General features: G+C 37.4%; 2 protein-coding genes across 2 annotated transcripts; one reads left to right on the top strand and one right to left on the bottom strand.

The window, feature by feature from the left end:
• Positions 1-26: 26 nt before the first annotated feature.
• On the bottom strand, positions 27-19,776 carry LOC135467962 (armadillo-like helical domain-containing protein 3). Its single transcript, XM_064745915.1, is given in 28 exon segments — positions 27-266; positions 666-782; positions 1,791-1,869; positions 2,523-2,598; positions 3,603-3,729; positions 5,804-5,886; positions 6,236-6,324; positions 6,641-6,701; positions 7,136-7,205; positions 7,504-7,569; positions 7,768-7,826; positions 8,316-8,423; positions 8,835-8,910; positions 9,487-9,562; positions 9,873-9,919; positions 10,872-10,932; positions 13,519-13,562; positions 14,059-14,115; positions 14,680-14,766; positions 15,744-15,818; positions 16,111-16,158; positions 16,160-16,204; positions 16,660-16,767; positions 17,761-17,841; positions 18,007-18,072; positions 18,387-18,443; positions 18,919-19,042; positions 19,612-19,776. Coding segments are annotated over 27 exon segments (2,079 nt in total). The 5' UTR covers position 19,042; positions 19,612-19,776; the 3' UTR covers positions 27-173.
• Positions 19,777-19,892: 116 nt separating this feature from the next.
• On the top strand, positions 19,893-26,958 carry LOC135466515 (LRP2-binding protein-like). The gene is made up of 8 exons (XM_064744039.1): positions 19,893-20,010; positions 20,763-21,008; positions 22,212-22,325; positions 22,628-22,773; positions 23,351-23,508; positions 24,673-24,844; positions 25,353-25,518; positions 26,120-26,958. Exons 2-8 carry the CDS (start codon positions 20,793-20,795, stop codon positions 26,183-26,185), a joined length of 1,038 nt encoding a protein of 345 aa, XP_064600109.1. The 5' UTR covers positions 19,893-20,010; positions 20,763-20,792; the 3' UTR covers positions 26,186-26,958.
• The last annotated feature ends 749 nt before the right edge of the window (positions 26,959-27,707 follow it).

The raw sequence follows: 27,707 nt of genomic DNA, 5'->3' as shown, positions 1-27,707 counted from the left end.
TCAGTGCCACAGCCACACCCAGTGCACCAAATGCCACAGCTACTCCCAGTGCCACAGATGCACTCAGTGCCTCAGCTACACCCAGTGCCACAGCTACACCCTATGCCTCAGCTGTGCTCTGTGTCTCAGCTGCACTTGGAGTCACCGCTATGCCCAGTGCCACAGAGGTACGTCTAGGACATGGTTGTCAGCTCCAGCAGCATATCTTGAGGCTGTACACTATAATTTCCTACAGACTTCTTCACATCTGAGATAATGGAACGCACCTGTAACAAAAAAAAACAAACAATAAAAAAAACGCAATTCCAAATCAAACAGGTGCTATTTATCCATATGCCTTAGCTCTAAGTTGCTAACAGCCAAAACGGCTGCTTCCAAACCACAACATATTAGTCCATACTCACTACTGTTCATCCTACCTTCCATTTCATTTCAACATAACCTGCAGATGTATTACACTTTACTTCTTTTAACTACATGTAGTAAAGCGATCAAATCCCGAAAAACATTTTTATTACATTTAATGAATTAATTAAAAACTTATTAGAAGGTGAAAGACTTTGTAATGCATATGTACATGTGCATTTTACTCTGTAAGTTTTTGGGTATGAAAACTTTTCTTGTTTTCATTTCAAGAAAGGTAGATAGCAACGTGTGTATCTCACTAGCTGTGTGAAGAAGCTGGTCTCCCTTGGAGTCTCTGAGTATCTCTCAAATTGATCCAGGCTGTCCTGTAGCTTGAGGGTCAGAGTGTCATAGTTACTCCTCACAACCTCCAGCACCTTCAGGGGAAGCACATCAACATCAACTCTGACATATGACACTACCACACCATAATCAGAATTACAACACAGAAATGTCATCATCAATTTTCACATACAACATTACCACGCTCTAATCAGAATTGGAGTCAAAACAAACCTCAAAACAATTTTCTGACCAAGATCAACAGATCTTGCAGAATCACACAAAACTGGAAACTTAGTATTGGGTATTACTTTGGTAATTTATCAGAAATGGCTAGCATTTTATTATATATGGCCGGGATTTATTACACATGTACATGGCTAGCATTTATTATACATAACTAGCATTTATTAAATATAGCTACCATTTATCGTTTGTGACTAGTAGGAAAGAAACATACACATATCTAGAAATGTTAAGGCTCATCAGGTTTAATGTACATTACAGTGTTCACTAGCTGAATATGAACACAGACCTCAGAAAGTAGTCTTTCTGAGCACAATCTAATACAGTTTATGATCTGGCATCTATCCTCATTCTTCTAATTTTTAGGACACTCGGTCTGCTCTTCTTAGCTTATATACATGTAATTGTAGCAAGAATATGTAGTTTCTATTTTTTTTCACATGGTTAGTCCATCTAATGAGCAAGATATTCATATCTTTAATTTTCAAAGAAAAAAAAAGGGAGAGAAATATAATGGCTTTCAGCACTATTATTATCTGTCCTAAAAATAACAAGACATGGGATACTCTATGATGTGGATACTCTATGATGTGGATACTCTATGATGTGCACATCCTCAAGAGCCACAGCCTCTTCGCTCCTTTGTATGTTTCAGTGTTTAATCACTGTACGTGTACATGGACACATATATGCCATGATATACATATCTTTGGACGTTGATTTAATGAAAGTGACAACTGGATAACTTAAGCTCTCCATAGCTCTTCAAAATATACCCATTAAACAGAAATAAACAGAACAATAACTGTTTAGGTCTGCCTTTACAGAAATCAAGAAGACAATTGACATCACCATACCTGTTCCTCTGTCAGAGAAGACAAGTGATTCACCGCTGCCCAGGTGTCCACTTTAGGGGTGAAGTGGTTGATGATAGCTCTAAAACAAGTCAAACCAAAAAAATGAGGTTGTACCAATAAACACCTGCATGTGTAACTGGAAATGGAGTATGGTTCAGAGATGAAGTGGTTGATGATAGCTCTAAAACACATCAAAACAAAAAAATGAGGTTGTATCAATAAACACCTGCATGTATAACTGGAAATGGAGTATGGTTCAGAGATCATGTGGTTGATGATAGCTCTAAAACAAGTCAAACCAAAAAAATGAGGTTGTACCAATAAACACCTGCATGTGTAACTGGAAATGGAGTCTGGTTCAGAGATCAAGTGGTTGATGATAGCTCTAAAACAAGTCAAAACAAGAAAATGAGGTTGTACCAATATACACCTGCACGTATAACTGGACATGGAGTATGGTCCAGAGATGAAGTGGTTGATGATAGCTCTAAAACAAGTCAAAACACGAAAAAAGGTTGTAACATTCAACATGTGTTGAACTTAAGTCTAGTTCAGAAAGACTCGGTACTCAGTCTGTTCTGTTCAGTTTCACTTGAATGGATGAAAGTTGACCTACCTGCTTTAGTCAAAATGATAGTTTTCTGTTATAGTCGGGGTAAATTTGGTTCTGCCACAATGCATATGTAGTTATTGAATAAATTGTTTGCCAATCATTAGAACTCATACACTTACCGTATGTTGACCAGACAGTTGATCATCTTGGCAGCAGCTTCCTTCCACTGACCATCATTAGTTGTGTACCTTAAAGCTGTGGAATGATATAGACACATTACAGTCAAAGGCATATTTTTTATTCTATACATGTATGTGTACCATAGTATGCCTTAAAGCTGTGGAATGATATAGACACATTACAGTCAAAGGCACATTTTTGTTCTATATGTGTACCATAGTGTGCCTTAAAGCTGTGGAATGATATAGACACATTACAGTCAAAGGCACATTTTTGTTCTATATGTGTACCATAGTGTGCCTTAAAGCTGTGGAATGATATAGACACATTACAGTCAAAGGCACATTTTTGTTCTATATGTGTACCATAGTGTGCCTTAAAGCTGTGGAATGATATAGACACATTACAGTCAAAGGCACATTTTTGTTCTATATGTGTACCACAGTGTGCCTTAAAGCTGTGGAATGATAGAAGACACATTACAGTCAAAGGCACATTTTTGTTCTATATGTGTACCATAGTGTGCCTTAAAGCTGTGGAATGATATAGACACATTACAGTCAAAGGCACATTTTTGTTCTATATGTGTACCATAGTGTGCCTTAAAGCTGTGGAATGATATAGACACATTACAGTCAAAGGCATATTTTTGTTCTATATGTGTACCATAGTGTGCCATAAAGCTGTGGAATGATATAGACACATTACAGTCAAAGGCATATTTTTGTCCTATATGTATACCATAGTGTGCCTTAAAGCTGTGGAATGATACAGACACATTACAATCAAAGGCATATTTTTGTTCTATATGTGTACCATAGTGTGAAATTTTGCAAATTACTTTAAATACCTAAATGAATAATTAGATTATACAAACAGATCATCCACAGATAAAAAGAACACCTCACCTTTCATATCAACTATTTCACTGGTGGTAGTGTTTCCTGTTCCACACACTCAAGACATTCAGGTTTGTAATTTTACATGGCTGTTTGTTTAATTTTAAACAACAGAAATTACTGTAACCAGAAGAGAGTATGTTTAGGTGTAGATGAGCTAACGAGTGGATGCTAACTTACCCATAGAGTAAACATTGTCAAACACCTGATGCATCCTGATCAATTCATAATACAGCTCATCATAGCTGTTAGGGTTTGGCAGGAAAGTGTCCCCATAGGTGATGAATAGATTAAACACATTTACCACCTGGAATAACATAAATTTACAGGTCTCACTGTAGGGTGAGAAACACTGATAGCAAAATACAAGTATTAGATGAACCGAACAACATACATAATAAACAGTTCATTTAACTAAAAGTCAAATTCTAGCTTTTTGTACACATACTAAATGCAATAAATCTGAAAATGTATGGAATTTATGGGTCTTCTGAGAGGTATACAAGGATGGGCTGTGTGAGAGCTGTACAAGGGTAGGTTGTGTGAGAGCTAATGAGGGTGGCCGTATAAGAGTTGGTGGGCCATTTTAGATTTACTGATATTTTACGCCACACTCAAGAACATTTCACTTACACGACAGCGGCAGCCAGCATTATGGTGGGAGGTTGTGCTGTGTTACAGCTGTATGAGCGTGGGCTGGTAGACAGCTAATGAGGGTAGACTGTGTGCTAGCTGTTTGAAAGTGGGCCATGTGAGAGATGAATAAGGGCAGGCCATGTGGGAGCTGAATGAGGGCAGGTCATGTTAGAGCTATATAAGGATGGGTCCGGTGGGAGCTACATGAGGCTGGACCAGGTGACAGCTGTAAGAGCGTGGGCTGGTAGAGAGTTAATGACAGTAGGCTGTGTGCCAACTGTTTGAAGGTGCGCCATGTGAGAGATGAATGACGGCAGGCCATGTGACAGCTCTATGAGGGTGAGTCTGGTGGGAGCTACATGAGGTTGGACCAGGTGACAGCTGTATGAGCGTGGGCTGGTAGAGAGTTAATGTGAGAGATTAATGAGGGCAGGCCATGTGAGAGGTGAATGAGGGCAGGCCATGTGACAGCTCTATGAGGGTGGGTCCGGTGGGAGCTACATGAGGTTGGACCAGGTGACAGCTGTATGAGCGTGGGCTGGTAGACAGCTAATGACAGTAGGCTGTGTGCCAACTGTTTGAAGGTGCGCCATGTGAGAGATGAATGACGGCAGGCCATGTGACAGCTCTATGAGGGTGAGTCTGGTGGGAGCTACATGAGGCTGGACCAGGTGACAGCTGTAAGAGCGTGGGCTGGTAGAGAGTTAATGACAGTAGGCTGTGTGCCAGCTGTTTGAAGGTGTGCCATGTGAGAGATGAATGACGGCAGGCCATGTGACAGCTCTATGAGGGTGGGTCCGGTGGGAGCTACATGAGGTTGGACCAGGTGACAGCTGTATGAGCGTGGGCTGGTAGACAGCTAATGACAGTAGGCTGTGTGCCAACTGTTTGAAGGTGTGCCATGTGAGAGATGAATGACGACAGGCCATGTGACAGCTATATGAGGGTGAGTCTGGTGGGAGCTACATGAGGTTGGACCAGGTGACAGCTGTATGAGCGTGGGCTGGTAGACAGCTAATGACAGTAGGCTGTGTGCCAACTGTTTGAAGGTGCGCCATGTGAGAGATGAATGACGACAGGCCATGTGACAGCTATATGAGGGTGAGTCTGGTGGGAGCTACATGAGGTTGGACCAGGTGACAGCTGTATGAGCGTGGGCTGGTAGACAGCTAATGACAGTAGGCTGTGTGCCAACTGTTTGAAGGTGCGCCATGTGAGAGATGAATGACGACAGGCCATGTGACAGCTATAAGAGGGTGGGTCCTTGTGGGGCTACATGAGGTTGGACCCAGTGACAGCTGTATGAGCGTGGGCTGGTAGAAAGTTAATGTGAGAGATTAATGAGGGCAGGCCATGTGAGAGCTGAATGAGGGCAGGCCATGTGAGAGCTATATAAGGATGGGTCCGGTGGGAACTGTATGAGGTTGGACCCAGTGGGAGTTGTATGAGGGTGGGCTGGTTGAGAGCTGACTGAGGGTGGGTCTGGTGAGGGCTAAATAAGGGTGGACCATACACCCTGGCGTCAGTCAGTGAGGCTGAAAAATGTTTCACTGATACCATAGTCTTTACTCATACCTCATCTTCCCATCACCTAATACTGGTTATGTGCTTATGACTGATTTGCTGAGTATGTTACATCCTAATGCTTGTCATGTCATCACTAACATTGTCTGACAAAGTTTAAATATTGGCTGAAGTTATACAAATGAACAAGTACTATATACACTGGTATGAGAATTTCTTACCCTAGAGGCCAGCAAGAAAATGTTGTGCTTCTTCACCAACTGAGTCTCATGTGAGAGAATAAACTTCAGTAAGTTTATTAATGCTGAAAATAAAAAAACAATACAGGGTATTTATAACATATATATTGGTATGAATCAGAAGTCAACTTTTAGAAAAGGAAATACAAACAGTTGTACAGGTAATGACCTTGACCTGCGCAATATTCCTTTGTGCCTAAAAGATGTAAAACAAGGTATGGGTCAAAAGTCAATAAATGCAGTCTTAATTCAATCAGCACTCAAATCTACAAACATTCCTAATTGATGAACTAAATGATCCATAAGCAGGTGCTACTCTCAGTTCTTTACACAAGTTTTGTTTACCTACTGGATTGTGAGTTTCAGATATAAACAAAATCTGGTAGTCAATGCAAACAGACAAATTAAAACTACCTGTCCAGAGCTCTTTCCAGGCATAATTCAGACGAACACGACATCTTTTCTGATAACACAAAACCCTATGTGTTATACCTAAGCACCGTCTGAAACAGTATCAATGTAATGTCTGAGAATGTACAACTGATGTGCACTATAAATTTCACCGGATGACTGATGAATATTAATCATTATTGCTTGCCGTGGCTTTCCTGATAATCCAATTCAATATGCCATATTTATTTCATTAAAAAAATTCTTTTAAGTTCTAAATAAATATCCAGCACAATAACTCAAATAATTGCTACATGCAACTTAATTATTTTGGTGAAAGGCATGACTGATTTATTAAAAGATATAAAGAAAAATCTTGAATATAAAAAAATCAGAATACAAAAGAAGCCTATGTGTTGAAAAACTTACAAGTACAGGTCCATGGGGAAGTTTTTCATCATGTGACTCATTGTAAACTCCACAATTAAATCTGAAGAAAAATATATTAACGCAAAAAGACTACAAAAACTTATTAATTCCAAACACATACAGATCATCAAATCAAATAATTTTTTATGGAAGAAGTCGACAGAGTAAATCCACAGATTAAGGCAAAAGTATGAATGTGTGATATAAATTAACAAATGAATGTATGTATGCTAAACTCTTAGTGGGATAATTGTATATGATGGAAAAGATGGCAATCTTAATGGACTGACAGGAACACATGGCCACACTAGAATTTTCAGATCCATGTTATTGGTGGGGAGGTTTTTGTTTATATTAGTTCATGTCTCGTTGGCTTAGAGGTGAACTTTTAAACAGCCCAATAATGGTCACAGCATCCAAGGCATTGGAACTGCGGTGCAATATAAGACTCACTTAAAACAAGAGAAGATTTGGTAAGTCCGAGATCAAACTTACCTATAAGTGCACAGGCCAGAGGTCTAGAGGGTGGATTTTTGTCTACCTTTAACTTCCGATGCCTCATTGGCTGACAAAAACAATGAGACAGACATTAAGATCTGAATATCAGGTACAAAACACACGTAGAAGGTTCTTTTATACATACACACATCGAATTAAAAAATATACATGTCTTAAAGTTATGTGAATTCAAGACCTCCTAGTTATGCAGTCAACAGTAATTAGGGTTAGATATTTCTTATTTTCCAACTTTTACTTACAAATAAAAGACCACCAAGACATACATGACATTTCTATGAAGGTATGGTTAATACTCGAGACATCAGATGTACATCCTAGAGGCAATATATTCCTTGTATACTTACCATCCTATGTAGGGGTACCCTGAAGTTCATGTTAACATCGTGTATCAAAGAATTTGCATATTGATCCTAAGAAATACAAAAGAGTCAAGGTAGTTAACTAAAAGTAATTTTTTACACACAAGTTTACAATGAAGAAAACGTAAATCTGTTTCAATGTCACTCACAGCAAACATATATCAAAAACAGAATGTTTGTTCATATGCATGATAGAATTTCATACAGCTTGACTACATGGTTTTACTACATCTTCAACGAGATACTTACCTCAGCAATGCAATTTAAAATCACAAGGCAGAGTTTTGCATTATTATATCTCGTTTCATCTGAAATGACGAAAATATTCACATTAGTACCTTAATCATACTCAAACTTCATTTCATAAACATCACTTAAGGTTATCCTATATGTAGGTGGTAAGTGTGTGACAAGGAAGCAGAGAAATTACTTGATTCACAACAAAGAAGATGAAAAGGAGAGCTGCAACAATGCCTATATATAATATTTTAAAAATAAGATTAATGTTTTATCATCCCAAACAAATATATCTCAAAATTTTTAGCTATATTCAACCTGCATGACAAAGAGCACATACAATTTATTTTCAAAATCATCTCAGATTCTAACAAGAATTTGCACTAACAAAAGCCTTTGGCTAAGCAACCAAATATCAACCTTGACATCAAAAAAAATTGTTCATTCACACTGAACACAATCTGTTTTAAGTATTTTTTGGTAATGGATGGATTTACATGACTGTTGGCCCTGCAAGGCCTAACAAAACAGTGTTTCAGAAAAAAAACTTGTTGACAGACCTTTAGTATCCTGCATGACAATAGAGCTGTACTCCAGGAAGGTGACCAGAAGATTTGTGGGTTGACTGATGGGCTCCAGGGGTGTGGCGGGAATCTCTGTTGGGGTATCTCAACAATGAATAGGCAAAAGAAGAATTATCACATGAAAGATACAATGGCTAATGGTTTATCTATGAAAAACTGTGCCTGCCTGGGTTTTACTTGTTTTCAGCATCGAACAAGCTCAGCAGCCAAATCTTTATACAAAATTTCATTCGAAGGGTGACCCAAAAGACTAAACAGCTGTTGTAGTGTTCAGTTTAACTGATTATTTTATTCATTATTCATTCATTTCTATGAGCAAACAATCACTGGCTTAGGCTCCAGAAAGCTTTTGCTGGGAATAAGGCATTTTTATCACTGTAGTCAAAGACAAATCAACAAGGGTCAGATGAGGAATGAGTACATTGTTGGGTGAAAATTAGTAAATCCGTAAACAAAGAGGATAATTTGCTGGCCTTAAACATAATTTGAACTTACTTGCTGTCTCAAATGATGGAGGGTTGGCAGTGACTGGAGAGGCTGGTGGAGTGGTTGGGGTGGAGTGTGTATGAGACTAAGACAAGAAAAGAAGGCATTTGTAAACTATATGCCCTAATACAATCAACGTCTGAACGAGGTTCATATACATATAATCATATACAGCAACAACATGACACTACAAAATGACAACGCATGTCAGTACTGACCCTAGTTTAACTTCCCACCAGTAAATATGCTGAGGTATGACACAGATAAGATTATCTTGGTTTTTCACAAACCTATTGACAGACAAGTGAATATGACAACTATATAAGACTAAATGTTAGTTTGCTAAATACAGTTGTTGATACTTCTCACAGCATTTATTTCTTCATTTATCTGATTGATATTTGATGCTGTATATAGCAATACTTCATTGACATGATTAAAACAACAACCAAGGGGAGGAAACTGGGATGAGCCAAGTGCAGTAATTACACTTTGAGATGATATGGTGCTCTGTGATGTTACCAAAAGCTGTTTCACTAAACACGATGATGGCAGTACATCAAAAGTTAATCTGAAGACGACAGTATATAATAATTAACTGATTTAAAAGGGAAAGGTAAACACTGTAAGTAATAAACAACTATTGTTGTGACTATCTTACATGTGTCAGGGCTGTGATGAAATTCCTGTTTAGATGAATAGCTTCATATAGGGCTAACAATATTGAATCATTTGCCCTGAAAATAAAAGTTAAAAACATGTAGTTAAAACAGCAAAAGTACAACACTCAAGCTTAATGCAAGACAAAGTGCATAAATTGGGGCACAGAAACTGTAGCCCCTGACAAATAGATTCCAAGGGGAGAGAAACATGTCACCTGACACAGTGTTGAGTTACTCCCCTTGACAGTTCATTCCAGTTTCAGATATATGTACCATAAAAAAAAATGCTTGAAGTTCAAAGTTAATTCATTTGAATGTAACACATATGTACTCGTTACAGTTTATCAGACTGTAGCTTCATAAACCACACCAATGAATCACTTACTTGACCATTTCAACTTCTTTTTCTTCTGCAACAAACATGTTTCCAACCTGAAAGAGTCCATGATGCAAAACTACTGAGTTACAAAAGGCATTGTATCCTGTAAAGTTTCAAAACACACAACACTCAACATACTCAAAAATGCCTTTAAAAACAGTGCATAAAGACTTTTCACTCCACTACTGACAAAATAGGACTTTAACTCAATACTTGTGCGTTTAAATTTAGTCACCAAAATTAGATCCCCCTGTCTAGACCAGGATGTGAATGTAAGATAAGCATTTCAGTGACAACAAAACACCCAATGATTCTTCTAGGTCATATGACATGATGAGCGGTGACAGCTTGTGTCTACATGAGACCTGCGGCTCCATTGTTACGCAATGCAGGCTACCTAACTGATCCTATGACCTGACAAGACTAGAAAGAACAACAAATGCTGCAGTCATCAACACCTATGGGGCTCATCACCCATATTAGACACCATTGAACAATCACGAATGCCATATGGAAATAAGGTGACATCAATATTGCTTTATGATTTCCCTGTCATGCGGACTCTAAGGAATCCAAAATGGAATAAAACTTAAAATAAATCTTGATATTTTGTCTGATTTTGTTCTTATGATTTTCCTGATTTTCTAAGCTTCCTCACCACATCAAATTGGAAAATTGCCAATATAATCTACATTCTCCACAAATTACTTGATCTAATGTTCCAATGTTTACTTTTCCTCCTCTGAAAATCAAAGATTTATTCTGCTCATAAAACAACTATTTAAACTGGTGTTGCCTTAGTGCAGTTTCCAAGACACTTTTATTCTCCTCATTAGTCTACAGTGAAAATGTTCACTCATGTAACATGGTACTATAACAAAGAAAACAACACCTGAGGCTTTTTCAATAAGAATGCCAAGTACAAATGCCAAGTACAATTGCCAAGAAAAGTATGTTTCATGGTATCTGTGGCATTTGAAACAAATTTACAGAGCAGAAAATTACCATGTTTGTAAAAGATGAGAACCAGCCTCCCTGTGGTTCTGTGTGCTTCAGCTGGAATTCCCTGTCAAAAAGGAAACAAAACAGCAATTGTCTAACAATTCAAAATTTATCAATAATGATTATTTAGAAGACTATTTTCGGACCTAAAAATAAAGGTTCATAGATGATGACAAATGGCAAATCTACAGTACCTTCTCAATAATTACAGACACTTGCTAATTGAGACACACTGGACGCAAGCGGGTAGATCATACAATTCTCCCACGAAGCGCTCACAGTGGGTGATATTGACATGTCAGCTAGCCCAGCTGGAGTATATGTCTGTAAGCCAGGCTTTCCTGAAAGCTTGTAAACAGCAACTCATGATGTCATTTTCCAGTGTATATGCTTGTTTAAAAAAAAAATAAAGACAAAATATTGATAGAGGAACATCAACATAGTAAAAGTATGTCTTTGCCATTTTTCTACCCAAAACTCTCCCCATACTGTTTTCCTGGCTGTATTTAACAAACTATGCTATCCGATACCTGAAGTCGATGATTGTGTGGCATTATTTACAGGGGTATATTCACACACACACCCCCACCCCCCTCTTACCACAGTGGGTATTATATCCACAGGATTGTGTTAAATCTACACACCACTTGTCTCACACAAGAAAGGAATGTGGATGTTTGTCGTCTGATCATTGGAATTAACAATACTGCCTTATGAGTGTGGATAAAATACTTGTAGCATGCCTGTGCAACTTAGGGAGAGGCTACACCCTTTTTAGATTAATTCAAAGAAGCTAGTTTGTAACACAGTACCATGGGTATTTCAAGAAAACGCTAGTAATGCATGTACATTCACGTATATAGGTCATTAAATTAGCTAAACCCTGCTTTATACACTTATTAGTTTTAGTTATTAGTTATTATTTATTAGTGGTTAAACCCAACTGAAAAGATGAAAGGTCCGATTTCCCAGTTCCGAGACGAGGATCCAAGCCATGTAGATTTCATCTGCCACCTGCAGGTTTGGGACATGAGAGGCTCTGGAAAGTCATTTCCACATGCAAGACCATACATATATGTTCTGTGTCCTAATAAATGTCTGAAGTAAAGAGAATTGCCAAATTCTCACGTGTATTTATCTACCAGTCACTCTTAAGGTATGCTCAAAAGATACGAATGATGCAGAGTATGACACGGTCTCAGCAAAGACATTACCACGTACCTCAACATCCTTTGCTTGGAAATCTCACCCAATTCATTCCGACTTTATTTAAACTGAAGTATCTTGAAGAACTTTTCAGTTGAATGTGAGTGAGACAAAATATGCAAAGAGCACACTGATTAAAAAAACTGCAAGACTGCATGCAGAACAATTGTTACAGGTACTGGCTTCAGGAATGATTACCAGGTAACAAACTCACAAATAAAAGCATCATTAAAACATTATGGAAATTCACAGCCTGTATGTATCCCACTGACAAATTATTAAACAGCAGTTTTATTAAAACAGACCTACAGGCACATGTACTCGTGGATGAACGACTGCAGACTGTGACAGAACTTTTGAACCAGGTTTTATTTTTAAATGTCGCAATAAAAGCTTTTAATTCACGGGAAGCAGAGCTTGATCAGCTGGCGTCTCCAACACCAGCATGTGCTTCATCTGGATGGTAAGTTCAAGTTTCAGCCAGTCTATTAAAGGTATGAGACTACTCAGTGAAAGAATTTCAAAGCACTGTTTATCTAACTTTGATTGGTCAATCACCCCTATGGAACAGTCTCCAAGTGCCTGGCCTACAGTTTCAGTTGAGTCCACCAATTAAAATCACTATGGCTTACAAATGCTCAGACACTTCGTTATCATCAGATTTCTGTCCAAAATTTATTCTTTTCACTGTATTTGACATTTGCAAAGTATGTTAGTATTTTCTTTGCAGTAAATCAAAAAAACATACACCACATACAATTCTAGTGCTGTTTATGAGACTACATGTAGGTACTTTTTGGCTGTCACCCCCAAATTTCAGGTGTATTACAGGTCGTTTTGGGAACTGGCCTTGCGATGATTGACATGGAACTTCCTTACTGGTTGAGGGCTGGTATATAAATGTCTGTTTCGATGCATAGATGTAAGGATTGTGCAACGGACACACCACATGTTGTGATAAAATGGTGTTCAAAGGGAAAGAAATGTAACGGAAGACTTAAAAGGTGGTCATTCGCTAGCCATTTCACATACTCATCATAGAGTCTGAATGTTGATTGTGTCAAATGCAGGATCTATAAGCCTACGACAATGTGTGCCAAAATAATCATTCTGTTTGCTGATTTTTTTATTTACATCTTGATATTCATCACAATACTGAGTCCATCCCTGCCTCTTACAACATTTCAATGGAAAAATTGAAAGGTGTGGGCAGCTGTCACTGATCGACTACGGGTAATCCCCTACTCCACACACAGAGTTTACTGATTAAGACAACAGTCCTCGCAAGGCACTATGGTATACAGTTTCAGAAAATCCACCTATAATTATTGAGAAGGTAAGGTATTTAAAGAACTGTTAGTAGTTAGCAAGACCAGTGCCACAATCAGCTGAGAGAATGATGACCTCTTGTATGTTTCTCTCTGTGTCAATACAAAATACTTACCTGTTGAAATCTGATAATACTGAAGACACGACTTGAGCATATCCCTGTGAAGATAAAAAAAGATGAAATTACCACTGTGTTTGGCCATGTCCAAAGCTTTTGTTTGGAATTAAACATTTCTGTTTTTCAAAAGGGTACAAGCACTGATAAATATGTAAAACATTAAACCTTAAGCAAAATATATTTAACATATTGCCTATTACACACCAATACAAACCCTATTACACACCAATACAAACCCTATTACACACCAATACAAACCCTATTACACATCAATACAACACCCTATCACACATCAATACAAACCCTATTACACACCAATACACACCCTATCACACACCAATACAAACCCTATTATACACCAATACACACCCTATTACACACCAATACAAACCCTATCACACACCAATACAAACCCTATCACACACCAATACACACCCTATTACACAACAATAACATGAAATTCTACAAAACATGTACAAAAGAAGCTTATACTCTGAATGTACTTTCTTTTGCATCTGGTTTTAAGTAAATACTCACTGTCATTGCCAATTCATCATCTAAAATGGAGAGCTTGACTATATATGGGTTGGCAGACTGAAATGAAATGAAAGATCATTCAGCTCAGTATTCAGAGAACCATGTACTGGTATATGTAGTCAGTGTCTTGTGTGCTTTACATGTGATAATCTTTTGTTATGTCAAATACCATATATAATTTTACCTGGAACACGTAGTACATTTAATACCATTCACACCAGAATAACCTTTACCTCATAATACTAAATTTCAAAATGACCCTTTGTACAGTTAGGTGGGCTAGGCAATATTTATTTATTTATTTGATTGGTGTTTTACGCCGTACTCAAGAATATTTCACTTATAAGACGGCGGCCAGCATTATGGTGGGAGGAAACCAGGCAGAGCCTGGGGGAAACCCACAACCATCAGGCTGCTGTCAGACCTTCCCACTTACGGCCGAGAGGAAGCCAGCACGAGCTGGACTTGTACTCACAGCGACCGCATTGGTGAGAGGCTCCTGGGTCATTACACTGCACTGGCTAATTGTCTGAGCCATGGAGGTCACGACTAGACAAAATCGTCACTTTATTTAGCACATAAACATTGCCCAGTAGTGTCTATAATAAACAAAACTCTTACCTCATACTTTCTATACTGAACAAGTAATGTTAGCAGGAGGACTGTATCGGAGCCCAAAGTCTGACGGGCCACCAAGTTTCCCATAATCTGTAATATAACAATCAGTCAAAATCAGAAAAAGTTCAAAACATTTTTTTTTTCTGAACGGTACGTCCATTTTCACGTATGTGTTAAAAAATACAACATCCAGTTCCCATATCTCTTCTCTTCTATAATTCTGTACCTGTAGTGTACAAACTACCCAATTTGAATAATTTGCAGAAGTAGTCTGACATTTTTTTCAATTTTGAGCACAGATAAACTAAGTGATTTTTATCATTTTTATAACAGACATGACTTACATGTAATTCCACCTAGACTCTGCAGTCAGTTTCCAATGTGGATTTTGTTACGCAAAAAGACATTTCTCATGAGGCATTCAAAGAACATTGGTAGCTCACATTATTGAGCACTAGTTCATAAAACTGCATAATCTTGAAGTCAGTTTATATGTTCAAATACTGACCTCTAAACCAAATAAAGTAGAATGGCATTGTTATACACATTTCAGGTATCATTCCAATAATTATGAAGGTAATTGTTTGACTGCCATTAAACTTAAGCATGCACAAGTTCAGATGATAGGCAAGATGTATGGTAAGTTTCATCAAAATCAGTGCAGTAGTTTGGGAGGAGATGCACTGACAATATTGTGTCTACAAAAGAAGGAAAAACAGGGTGATTCCAGTGTACCGACCACCCCACCTTGTTGTGGGAGGATGGGACAAATATTTCACATTAACTTCTATTGCTATAAGAAAAATGCTTAACCTTTAATTCCCGTATGAGTGCCTGTTATACAGCAGTTAAAAAAAAAACCTTAACCTTCCATCCCAGTATAACCATTCCTTAGACTAGGGAGCTGAAAAACAAATGAACCTCCAATCCATGTATGAAGGCCCATTATATAGGGCCTAAAAAAGAGAAAGTTTAATCAGACACCAACACCATCACCACCTCCAAAGATTATTTGGGCATCATTTTTACTTGTTAGGCCGAGTTTCCTTACTAAATGGTATACTGACCTGGATAAGAGCCTCAAACACACTGTTAATCATCAAGTACTCCAGGAGAGTGTTCTGACTGATGTTATCTGTGGCCTGTGAACAAAGACAATAAAGATTTAGTCGCAGTTCAGTTTTGTGGGCAACTTCCTAGTGTTATTAATGGTGGAAATATCTGCAATGTTCCAAAGAGACATTCTCTGATTTGCCTTTTCCAGTGAGAATAATGTTTTATCCAGTTTTAGAGTTTTGTCATAGTATTAATTGTCTGGACACAAGTATGTTCTCACATTTAAGATAACATAAGCTTTGTCATCAACATTATAAGTTTATTCTAACTTTAATTAGAGAATACTTCACTTATCTCAATCACAATTGTCTGACTTACTGTGACAAGGGCAAGAAAAAATTTCAAGGTCAGCTGCTTAATATTCATATGGGTACTCTCCTGTCAGGAAGTTATTTAAGGTCTCCACCAGGCTCTGAAAACACAACTTCGACATCTTCACGACCTGCTTCTGATAATAGAGCTGTGTTTCCATCCAGAAAGGTTACGCAAATTTCATATTCAAGGGAAATACTATATATCCATGTGCTAGCTTAAGTGGAGGGGAGAAAAGATAAACAAGTATGTCCTCACAAATACATGTTACAATTAGTCATTTTTACTAACTGGTGACAGCAGAAATGAAAAATCAGTGTAATAATACTGGAGTCCACATCGATGACGCTTAACCCCTCTTGATTACAGACGGATTTGTCTTAGCATACAAAAGCTGAAAAATTAAAGAAAAAAAGAAAAAACGTAGAATAGATCAGAAGATAATCCAAACTTCATCATAGGAAAAATATCCTCAGTGATTATTTATTAAAAGAAAATGCATTTAAAAGTTTGCAATCAAAGCTTGGCATTAGTTTTATGACCACTAGTATTTACCTGCATCACCACTTCTGCACTGTCAAATCCAATCAGAATATTGATGACATCAAACCCATACTCGCCACGACTTTTCTTAAACACACCCTTGATAAGTGCACATATTGTCTGGGAAAATAAAGTACCAATTCATCAATTTACTAAATGTCACAAAGATACTGACTGTCTTCTTGCAAGTCTTTTATATGCAATCATGGACACATTACCATCACACTTTTCCATAACCAATGCTCAGCTTTTGGGTATTTCATTGCAAAGCAGTTAAAATAATTTGCCAGCAGGTTCAAAACTCATGTACTCAGTTAAAAACACATACATTATTATCATACAGAGACACATTTATCCTGGTTGACAATTTCTTGGTTTCATTCTGAGACCTTCAAAAAAAAATGTTGTCCGAAATGTTGCTCTTCAAATGTGTTTCTGTATTACAGCTACCACAGCAAGGAAAACACAGCTGTCTGCGGACATGGTTATGATCTTAAAATGTCCAGTGATCAAGTTTACAAATCACTTGTGAGTGTACATGAGTCATTATGTGTCCCAATAACAGTTTGCTGGAAAATAAATGCTCACAGCATGTGGAAAATGTGAGTATAACAATGGTTATCCATCCACTGCAACTTGGATCCCCCTCTACATCATTACCCTCTACATTCTTGTAAGTTGGACAATGCTTAGGCTGTAGTCCAGTTGATTCAGTTGATTGGTGTTTTACGCCGTACTCAAGAATATTTCACTTATATGACGGCGGCCAGCATTATGATGGGAATAAATTAGGCAGAGCCCGGAGGAAACCCACAATCATCCGCAGGTTGCTGTCATTGGTCATTACGCTGCGCTAGCGTGCTAACCACATGAGCCATGGATGCCCCCTGCTTAAGCTGTATGTTCCTTTATAGGTGTAACATAAATCAGTAGCAATGCATAGAAATACAGGGTCTCAACATCTAATAGTTAACCTATGCACAACTTCAGTGTATTTTCACGTAATGCAGTCTAAATAATTTGTCTGCACTCCTTGTTAATGCCAAAGAAGAACTCAGTTATATCACAAAGAAGTCCTGATACTGTACTGTAGAAAATTATTCAGAAACCTACCTGTAAAGCATTAAATACACGAATGGGACTGTCCTGTTTTAAATATTCCACACTTTTGTAAAACAAGAGGTTAAAATTTTCCTGAAAGAAACAAAAAATACCATTAATGTGCAATCTATACACACACTCTTTCATCTCTGTGCATACACTGCTCAAGCAGGAACAATTCATAGCATTAACAACAAACACTGAAAGACTTTATTCTGCAAGGAAGAGACATGCATTTACCTTCAGGTGTCTGCTTACCTTCAATGATAACAACCCCTCTCCACTCAGTTTGTCAAATTCTTTATCAAGATAAGCATTGTTGACCTGAAAGACAAGAAATATTATGATATAATTGTTACAAGTTACTTTCAAAATTAAGGTAAGATGAAGAATTTACAATTAAACCAGAGTTTCCCATGTCAGCAGTTCTCAGCATAATTATGTAACTGTATGTCTTGTACAGAAAAGTAATATTACTTACTCTGAAAAGTCATTTTAATATCACAATTACATGTACATGAAAAATCATTTTAATATCACAATTACATGAAAAAAATATTTTACGTAGAGATTAAGCATGTAAGAATATCTACACAGTCCATTCTTCATGCAACATTATTTCAGCGTGATAGTTCTACCTTGAGGAGAAAAAGCTCATCCCAGAAGTTAGGATTTCCAGTGGAAGGATCTTCACCCTGTTCAGTAGAAAGCCATTGTATGGAATGGTTTGAAATCCATTAACAAACACTGCATGTACAAAGTAAAGGAATTTTAAGATAAACTACTGAGACCGCAACTAGGTCAAAACTATCTTTCTGACAGGTAAACCAAGACTAACTGCCTAGTGTCACATTTAACTTTAGCACTAATAAAATATGACAGCTGCACATGAGATTTTCTTCTAAATTGATGAGTTGGGAAATAAAACATGGCCGGGAGAAAATCAGGCATTCTCCAGATACCTTGTCCTGAGAAACCTCTTGGCATAAAGCCTAAGAGAAATGATTGAGACCTTCCCACTCTGGCCTGGAGAGGAAACCAGCATGAGCTCGATTTAAACTCACAGCAACCGCATTGTTGAGAGGCTCCGGATAATTGCACCGTGCTGGAGTGCAAATGTCAATGCAAATTATTACGTGTAATAAGTCACTGAGATCCATGTCAAAGTACCTGAAAAAATGCTTCATATATCTGTACAATTTTTTCCTTCAGCGGAATTTTGTTGGCTGAGCCCTTCCTTAAGAGAACAGACTGGTTCCGCTCTTTGGAAGTAGGAGTTGTTGGCTGGCTCATCCTGAAAATATAGATACATGTAACAAATCGTGTAAGGCAAACAGCCATAGGTGCACCATTTGGAAGATTTCCCCTCCCCACCCCTCTCTAACCTCGCTGATTTTTCAAAATGTACCATAAGCTTCTCATAAGCCAACTTAGCATCCCAGCTAGGCAACCAAGATAGTGGCTTTTGAGAAATATTCTCATCCTGACTCTGAACTACAGATTATAAAATATCAGCATATAGATGACTTGTGCTTGCTAATACTTTATATGCTTTGGTTCAGGACAAAGGCTAGTACCAGGTGTTTATTTCACATTTCACCAATGCAAAATAGACCAGACTTCCACGATGGGTCGAGGCTGTGTTGTGAGTTTGGGACTGGCTTCGATGTGAATTAACTATTTGGAAGTAGTCTGTGATCTGCACAGTTACAGTCCGCTTAGATTAATTCCATTACGCGTTATTCTGATTATGTGTACACAGGATGGAGCATACGTGTTGCACAAACATTACTTTCATCAGTTGCCAACAATTTAGCTATACAATTCAGTGACCAATCAATGTCTGTCAATGTCACAACAAACCTTCAAAACGTAATCGGGTGAACATTAGCATGAAAATTATCAATTCATATCAGAAACCAACGTCGAACTGCGCCCCGAATGAAGCACATGCCAAATGTCACATTTTACTTCCGGTATCTCGGCCTTAATACAACATGCATTGTTATTAGCGAAAAAACAAAACTGGAAAACCCACAAGATTTCTGTAGTTTCTATCTTGTATGTTTCGAATAGGTGGTTAATAAAGTTTAAATTTTGTATCTAATAAAATGAACACTTACCGTGTAGCCCGTATCACCATGGATACGTAAAGCAAGATGGAGGTGAACTTTTGGCCGAGGGAAGAAAACATTGCATTAATCAGTGATTATTGAGCACGAGGCCTCAATATTAGGGCTTTCGATTGCTCATGGTGCCCTCGTAAGTCTTTTTGTTTCTCAGGTATACATATTTCTGAGCATACTATAACTAAGCTGAAAACTGAAATCGGGTTAGTCTTCACTGTTGGTTAACTACGTTTGAATGTTGTTGTTCGCGCTCAGTTTGTCGACAAAAATATAGGTCCAGGTTTCTATTTAAACTCCCCTCTTTATACTAGAGTATCATACTCCACCAGTTAAGTATAGAGAGTGGATTTGAAATAGCCACCCGAGGCTATCAACAAACCCCAACCCAAGTGAAGCTTGTGGTAGGGCCGTTTTACATGATCAACTGCAGTGCAGTGTTTATCACGACATAAATTGTATGACCATGGACTTGAAAAATATGGCATAAACTGTGATGGACAACCGTGTTATTGCACAGTGTAACTGCAAAAGTACACTGGATTTATTGTTTGATTCATTTATTCATTCATTGGCTGTGGTTATAAAACTTTGCCGATTAAGTCTGAAGAGAGGAGTTGAAATAGCCACCTGTGGCTAAAGAGAAACAGCATGCACTGTCTGGAGTAAATCACTGACAGTTGCTTGGTACATAATAAAGCCAAAACACTGGAGAGAATTGAAAAATGTATATATACACTTATGTGCTACATATTAGTCCTAATGATAAATATGTGAAGCTGATATAATTGACAGCTGGCAAGCTCTTGAATATGAATAACTTACTTTTATCCTTGATTTATTTCTTGCTAAATTTTCTTTCCTGTTCTTTTTATTTTTATATTACAGGCCAAAATACTGTAATACATTTCAGCAAACATGGAGTTGACTAAAGATATCTCCAGTGAACCTTTACCGTCCCACAATAAAACTACCATTCTTGAGGAGATAGCACTAGAGGCAAAGTATGCCTCTCCAAATGTAGAGCTGAATGAATCTGAACTGTTTGATGCTGTTGAATCCATACTTCTGGGGAAAATTAAGAATGGAGAAAAGCAGGCATACTTCCAGCTTGGACAGTTTTACTATGAACAGGTTGTTATATTACATGTACTACAATATACTACTGGAGGAAGTAATTTTGAAATGGGGAAAAAACAAGAAGATGTTTCTGAGAATGTCATTTGTCAAACTGGAGTCTTAACTAATACCCCGTTCACACGGCCAAAATGTAAACTGGATCAAATCTGAACTGGTTTAAATTGAAGCCAGTTGTAAAGATGCGTGAGTTCACACGACCCTGTGGTCAAGCGGGTTTTAAGCCAGTTTAGGGATTTGCCCATTCACACGGCCACATTGAAACCTGTTTAGTAATCTCAACGTCATCCTGACCTCTACATGACAGGGGCATTTAGTCTGGTTACTGTTCACACGACCAGCTCAAGCACTGAAACTGGCTTAGAACCACATTGCCAGCTGGTGCAAATAAACCACATTAAATGCTCTCTCTTTGCATTCACACGGGCGATGTCAAACAGGCTCAAAGCCATTTTTGCAAGTTAAACCAACTTAACCTTGCTTGTGTGAATGGGGTATAAATGTCGTTATCAGTACCAGTTTTCAGATCTGCGGAATACAGGATAGTTTTGAATGACTGTAAACCCGTTGAATCATTATAACAAAATGAGTTTGATTCTTTCTGCTGGCCAAAACATGCTCAGATGACATAATTGGATTTCTTATTTATTTCTTTTTGTTAATAAAATTCATGTTATCCAACATTTGAGATCATTGTTTGGAGATATTGAACACTTATATGCAGATCAGTAATACTTCTTTTCATTATCGGGATTAAATGTAACCTTGTTAGTGCCTACTTTAGACTTTTTAGCAGTAACTTGCATTCTTTCTGTTTCCTTGCAAGGATATTTCTTTTTATTCTCTTTCACTGGTTGCATCCTCTTAAAACTAAAAGTAAGCACAGATTTAATCTGAGTATGCATGGTGAAGTCCTCCAAACTGGTGTGTTTTCTATTCCATTTAGGTGTGCATTGGGGTTTTGTGGATTTGAGTTCGCATACTATGTTGATAAAAAATTCACTATATTATCTATACGTAATGGAGTTAGGAATATATTGAACAAAATAGAATAGTTGGGTGCATGCCCAGGTATGTGCTATAAAGTATATGTCTATGAACTGGTCGAGATTGTCAGGTAGTCATGATACAATATTTGTAGCATATGTTAATGTCCCTTGCTAATATAAATTACATAATTTCCTTTTTTATGTCCTGTAGGAGTTATTCAAGAAAGCCTTGATCTATTTTGAAAGGTCAAGAAACTTTGATTTCCAGTCTATGTATCAGGTTGCTGTTATGCTGTTTGATGGAACTGGATGTGATTCTAAGCCTGTAAGTATTAAAATATCTTCAGATTCAGCTACAGTTTCATTTTATCCTGTCGTAAATATTTAAATATTTCGAGAATGTAGTCTACGCACATGTATCATTCATGAGAATCTGTTTTGTATCATACGTATTTTCATTTTGAGAAATTACATGTACATACATGTAGTAACATAATTTGTTAATAGCAGCCAAAGTATAAAGAAAAGAAAACATTTTTACTAATGTCTTGAAGGTAATGTCATTTTTTTTGCACAGTTGTGGTATTGTCCTGTCCAAATCCACATGATTGATTTCATGCTTTTCAGGCTGCAGCTGTAGATCTGATGATGAAAGTTGCCACCTCTGATTCTAAGCAATGTCGGCATCTGGTACATGTAGCTCAGTATAATCTGGGCAGAGCTTATTACCAGGGTGTAGGAGTCCAGAGACAGTCCAATACTGAAGCAGAACGGTAATATTTGAAAACTTGTGTATTACGTTTGCTGGAATGACCTCTCCTCTTTTAATAATGTTACATGTAATTTTGAGGCAGAAAATAGGCCATTACATAGATAAGTGAGATTAGCAACAATTTAGTTTGACAGTGAAGACAGTTCATGCTGCATATATCTAATATGAGGATATATAAATTAATGCACTTCAGTAATTGAGGTTTCCTCTCTGGCTTATTTGACTAGCGCATGGCTCTCACCACACTCTCACCTGGCCAGTGACCAGTGATAATTTCCAAGAGAAGAAATCAAGTTCTTGTTAATCTGGCTGAGGTTTTAAGTCAGTATGTCCCTTGACTACCTTGCAGAAGACTAACATAGATAATAGGGTACTTAACCACCATTGCATGTGAAAACACCAGTCAAATTTAAGTAATTTTATTTATTGCTGAGTCAGGCATGAATTACAGACTGTGATGAAAAACAGAAGAAAGCCTACTTTCTTACATATGCTGTACCTATATTAAAAACTTAAATGTATGAAAGCATTGTTTTTAATAGCTGCATGATCTAATGATATGTTCATCCTTACAACAGTTGGTGGCTGTTGGCAGCTGATGATGGAAACCCAAGAGCCAGTATTAAAGCACAGACAGCACTCGGATTGTTTTATTCCACAGAAGACAATTTTGACTTGAAAAAAGCTTTTTTCTGGCATTCTGAGGCAACAGGCAATGGATCATTAGAGTCACAAGGTATGGACATTTCTGGGCCTTAAAAGCGACATACCGTAGAAAGAAATTCAGAATTTTTGAGTTGGTTCAGCTAAAAACAAAAATGAGTGCCATTTGACTCCTAACTAAACTGACTGGGCCTACATTTTCCTCAAAATGTCAATTTAGAGAATTACAAGGGAAAATCTGTGACTAGTCTAAATTGTCCGCCTGATCAGATAACATGCAAACACAATGCAACGTTTGCTCTTGGACCACTCATGTAAACAGTACGGTAGATTGAAAGCAAATTAGAAGTGTCGTAAATCAAATACGATCTTCCTTTCTATGGATAATGTTTTATAAAGTACTTGTAATTATCAATGGGACAACTGAAGTTACACAGTAGACCGCATATTTACAACACGGTGTTGTGTCTGACATTTCAAGTTCACCGAACATCTCCCGTCGTCTGGACAACAGGGGTAGGTAGACAACGATGGGAGGTAACTGACTAAAAAAATGAGACGTTCTAAAAACCAGTGATCTGAGAGAGCTGATGGTCGAAGGGAAACCTTGGATAAAACTAAACATTCAATCATTCACTCAGATAGACATCTGGAAGTCTCAACTTTATGTAGATGAGGTTTAAAACAGCACAATTTTTTCAACCTCGGCATTATGTCGCTTTAATACTAGTACTATAACTTAGGCAAGTTGACAAACCAGTTTACATGCATGGTCGTCTGCCAGCAACCTGCAGATGGTTGTGAGTTTCTCTCTGGGTTCTGCTTGGTTGCCTTCTGTCATAGCATGGGTCACTGTTGCATAAGTGAAGTAGAACACCAATCAAATAAATAAAGAGATGAATGTTAAGGGATGTGATAAAGTTGTAAATCTTCAATTATTGGTTCAGCTATCTTATTTGATACTGATTTCCAATTCTAAATGTAAATGTGCATTTAAGATAATACAATATATGTGACTGATGCACATTTCTCTTTTCTTTGGCATTATGTGTGTTGTTATGGCAAAGTTAATGCCTCTCTTAAAGCCAACTTCTATTTGTAAAACTAGATCTGCTGTTGTTATGTCTTGCTACAGTTTTCAGTATTGTTACCTGGTTTGGAAAGTGATGTGCCTTAATTGACTGAAGTTAGTTCTGTACATCTTGGTACACAGTTGTTTGATTTCATTGTTGGCTAGGAGCTCTAGGAGTGATGTACGAGTATGGGGTGGGTGTCAAGGCTGATACTGACGCTGCCTATATCTGCCTGACAGAAGCCGCAGACAGGGGTAATGTGTATGCCATGGGTAACCTTATTGCTCATTACTACAAACGGAAACTTTTCACGAAAGCTGCAGATTTAGCCTCAAGGTATGTAGGAATATTCAAGCTCAATGTGATGTATGTGGTGTTTAAACCTAATAACCTCCTGTAATATGCGACTCCATGAAACAACAACTGTTTAAGTGCATGTCTGGTTTAGGACATATTTAAGGTATGTTGGGTTTTCTAGGGTTAGAGGAATATGGATACAAATTGTGATATAGTATAATACAAGACAAGTTTGAGTTTGGTATTTATGATTTGAGCTTTTTGTCGTGTTGTTCTTGCTTTGTGTATTTATTTTATTGATAGTTGGTGTGCATTGTACACCTTTATTATGGTAGAGCATGGTAGGTTAATCCCTGGACACTTTACTACCATTGAAGTTCAGATTGCCCTGTTTTAAAGTATGTATATGTATGCTTGGGGTTTAATGTCATACTTAGCAATTTTTCAGTCATATGACAAGGAGTCATTAGGTGTACCACGCCTGTTTTAAGCTGTAGTTTATGCGAAGTGATCACAATTTAAAACAGAGCTTGATGTTTTTTGACAGAGTTGCTGAGCTGACAGACATTACCACATTGGCCTCAGAAACTGACTGTATACCAAACTACATATCTAAGGGGATATCCCTTGCCAGCTTCTATTATGCCAGGTGTTTAGCTGTGGGCCATGGCGTTACAAGGGATCAAGATAAGGCCAAACTTTTTTATTCTAAGGTATTGTCTTCACTTTATCACACTGCATTTTCATCACTTGCTGTCTTTTGGAGCAAGTTGTAACTCAGTGACCATGACATGCAGGTTAAATCCCGACCTTGTTGTCAGCTCCACCTACCTCTACACCTTCTCTTACATGGCGTTGAGCTACACAACGTTCTATTTGATTTTCTTGAGAATAGTGCCAGAGATCTGCCAACTTGCACCACAGGCATTTATCTTGTCTCCTGTGAAAGTACAGATCTTCATTTTTTGGGAGGTTGCCAATATTTAAAGATCATCGCTCCATGTTATTAAGATAGGTAGACCAAGGGAGGTAACTCACAAAACGGTGGTGTCAGCATACTGTAATAACAATACCATGATGGCTTGTAATTTCTTTTGAAATGACTGGTATTGTTATTCAGATAGGTAGAACCCCCGTTGGTTCCCTTTTTATTGGGTTGTAGAACCCCTTCAGGAATGTGGCGAGGAACATGTTAAAAGGGTTTTAGCAGAAGACTTTGTGGTTTGCTTTGATTTTGTAATTAAGACTTAAATAAACAGCTATTAAATTCTCTGTTTGATCCAAAAACTTATAATATTCCTTTTTTACTTACAGTCTTACCAGTTTGATGCCGATGTGTGTGCACATCTTCAGAACATAACACAGCATGGTATCATTTAGTGGGAAGGGACACTTATTTAGAGTACAGATCATTTATCCTGGGTATCTCCACATTGAAGCGACTTGACTTATGCCATGTACCAGCTTATTTGCTCAGTATGGAGTAGACTGAAAAGGCAATTTGAGCTTCTGGTATGCATTTGTCTGGACAGGGATGACTATCTTGAAGGCAGCGCAAAGATGAACACATAATGACTTATTAAAGGTTCTAGAACATACAATTCACATTGATGTTTAGATGTCGAAACTTGAGACGTGAAATAATTATGTGTTCAGTCATTTATACTGCCTAAGATTACAGGTTGATTTCATTGAGTAACAAGTAAAATGAACTATTTTGTTATTTTTTATCCATCAAAAGTATGAAATGAAACCATTTATTTTTTGCTAGCTACTAATGCATGTTGTCTCATCCTACATGTAAGAATTGATTGTATTTTTTTTTTTTCTTATGTAGCCTATTTTTATAACAATGACTTTGTTGGCCAAAAAACTGTGATATTTGCTATTGTTCTTTTGTTGAAGGACGATATGTAGTCATGTTTTAGTATTCTTATTACGGATTTCCCATTTTTTCTTGCATAAGTGTTTTAAATTTTGGCAAGACGTACATTGTTAGAGTGCCTTGAGTGATAACCTTGTATGAAGAAAGATATACCTTTCTTATATAAGTAATTTTTGTACGCCATGTACCAGTATTATAAATATATTTGTAATTCATCCAATGTTATTATAAAGAGATTCCCATTCCAATACAGGTAAAGTTACTTGTTTTGTTGTTTTTAATACTGGTAACATTTCACTGTCTAGATCTTCAGTGTAATCCTAACTCTGCATTTCTAATTACTCAGTTTGCTGCTCTAAATTAAGGTTATTACTGGCCAAACCACTGCATATTTGCACATTTGAAAAGTGATCAAACACTGAGTCTGATTTCCTCTGTACAAAAAATGACAGTACATCACTGAATAAACTGCTGTTATATATTTGAAGTCAAACATGCACAAACATTTCAATGAGACAAATGAATGGACCACATCACACAGGATTTATGTATACAAGACGTTTACCGGGGCCTACTTTTGTAATATGTGGGCAAGTTAAGATACTGAGTAGTTCACCTTTCATATAATAAAATCAAGTATTCAACCAACATGTTTCATTCTTTTGATGTGATTCCACTGCATCATTTGGTACGCTAAGAAAATTATCTGAATTTCAACTGAACACCTTTCTACACGAAGGACTACAATCTGGAGAATGTACATGTACTGATAGAAACTGAACAAAACTAGTCTACCAATTAACTGCTAAAAAGTTACACTGCCTTAAATACAACTGCTAATTATGTCACCCTATCACCATTCGCCCAATTAAAAAATACATGAGTGAACAAATATATTAGTCTGTATGAATACGACAGTCTACAGTACCTCTGACCTCATAAACCAAGAAGATTTAAAATATACATAAAAAGAATAACAGTTCTATTTATTTTTGCAATAACATTAGGTGCCAATAC

The sequence above is a fragment of the Liolophura sinensis genome, chromosome 6 (assembly GCF_032854445.1).
Source record: "Liolophura sinensis isolate JHLJ2023 chromosome 6, CUHK_Ljap_v2, whole genome shotgun sequence".
NCBI classification, from domain to species: domain Eukaryota; kingdom Metazoa; phylum Mollusca; class Polyplacophora; order Chitonida; family Chitonidae; genus Liolophura; species Liolophura sinensis.
This window is presented reverse-complemented; position numbering and strand designations above follow the sequence as displayed.

What these genes read in the sequence shown, in the direction of transcription:
- LOC135466515 (XM_064744039.1), top strand. Translation starts at nt 20,793, where the DNA reads ATGGAGTTGACTAAAGATATCTCCAGTGAACCTTTACCGTCCCACAAT. An exon ending in GACAGTTTTACTATGAACAG is followed by an intron (nt 21,009 to 22,211) that starts GTTGTTATATTA and finishes TATGTCCTGTAG; the next exon opens with GAGTTATTCAAGAAAGCCTT. An exon ending in GCTGCAGATTTAGCCTCAAG is followed by an intron (nt 24,845 to 25,352) that starts GTATGTAGGAAT and finishes GTTTTTTGACAG; the next exon opens with AGTTGCTGAGCTGACAGACA.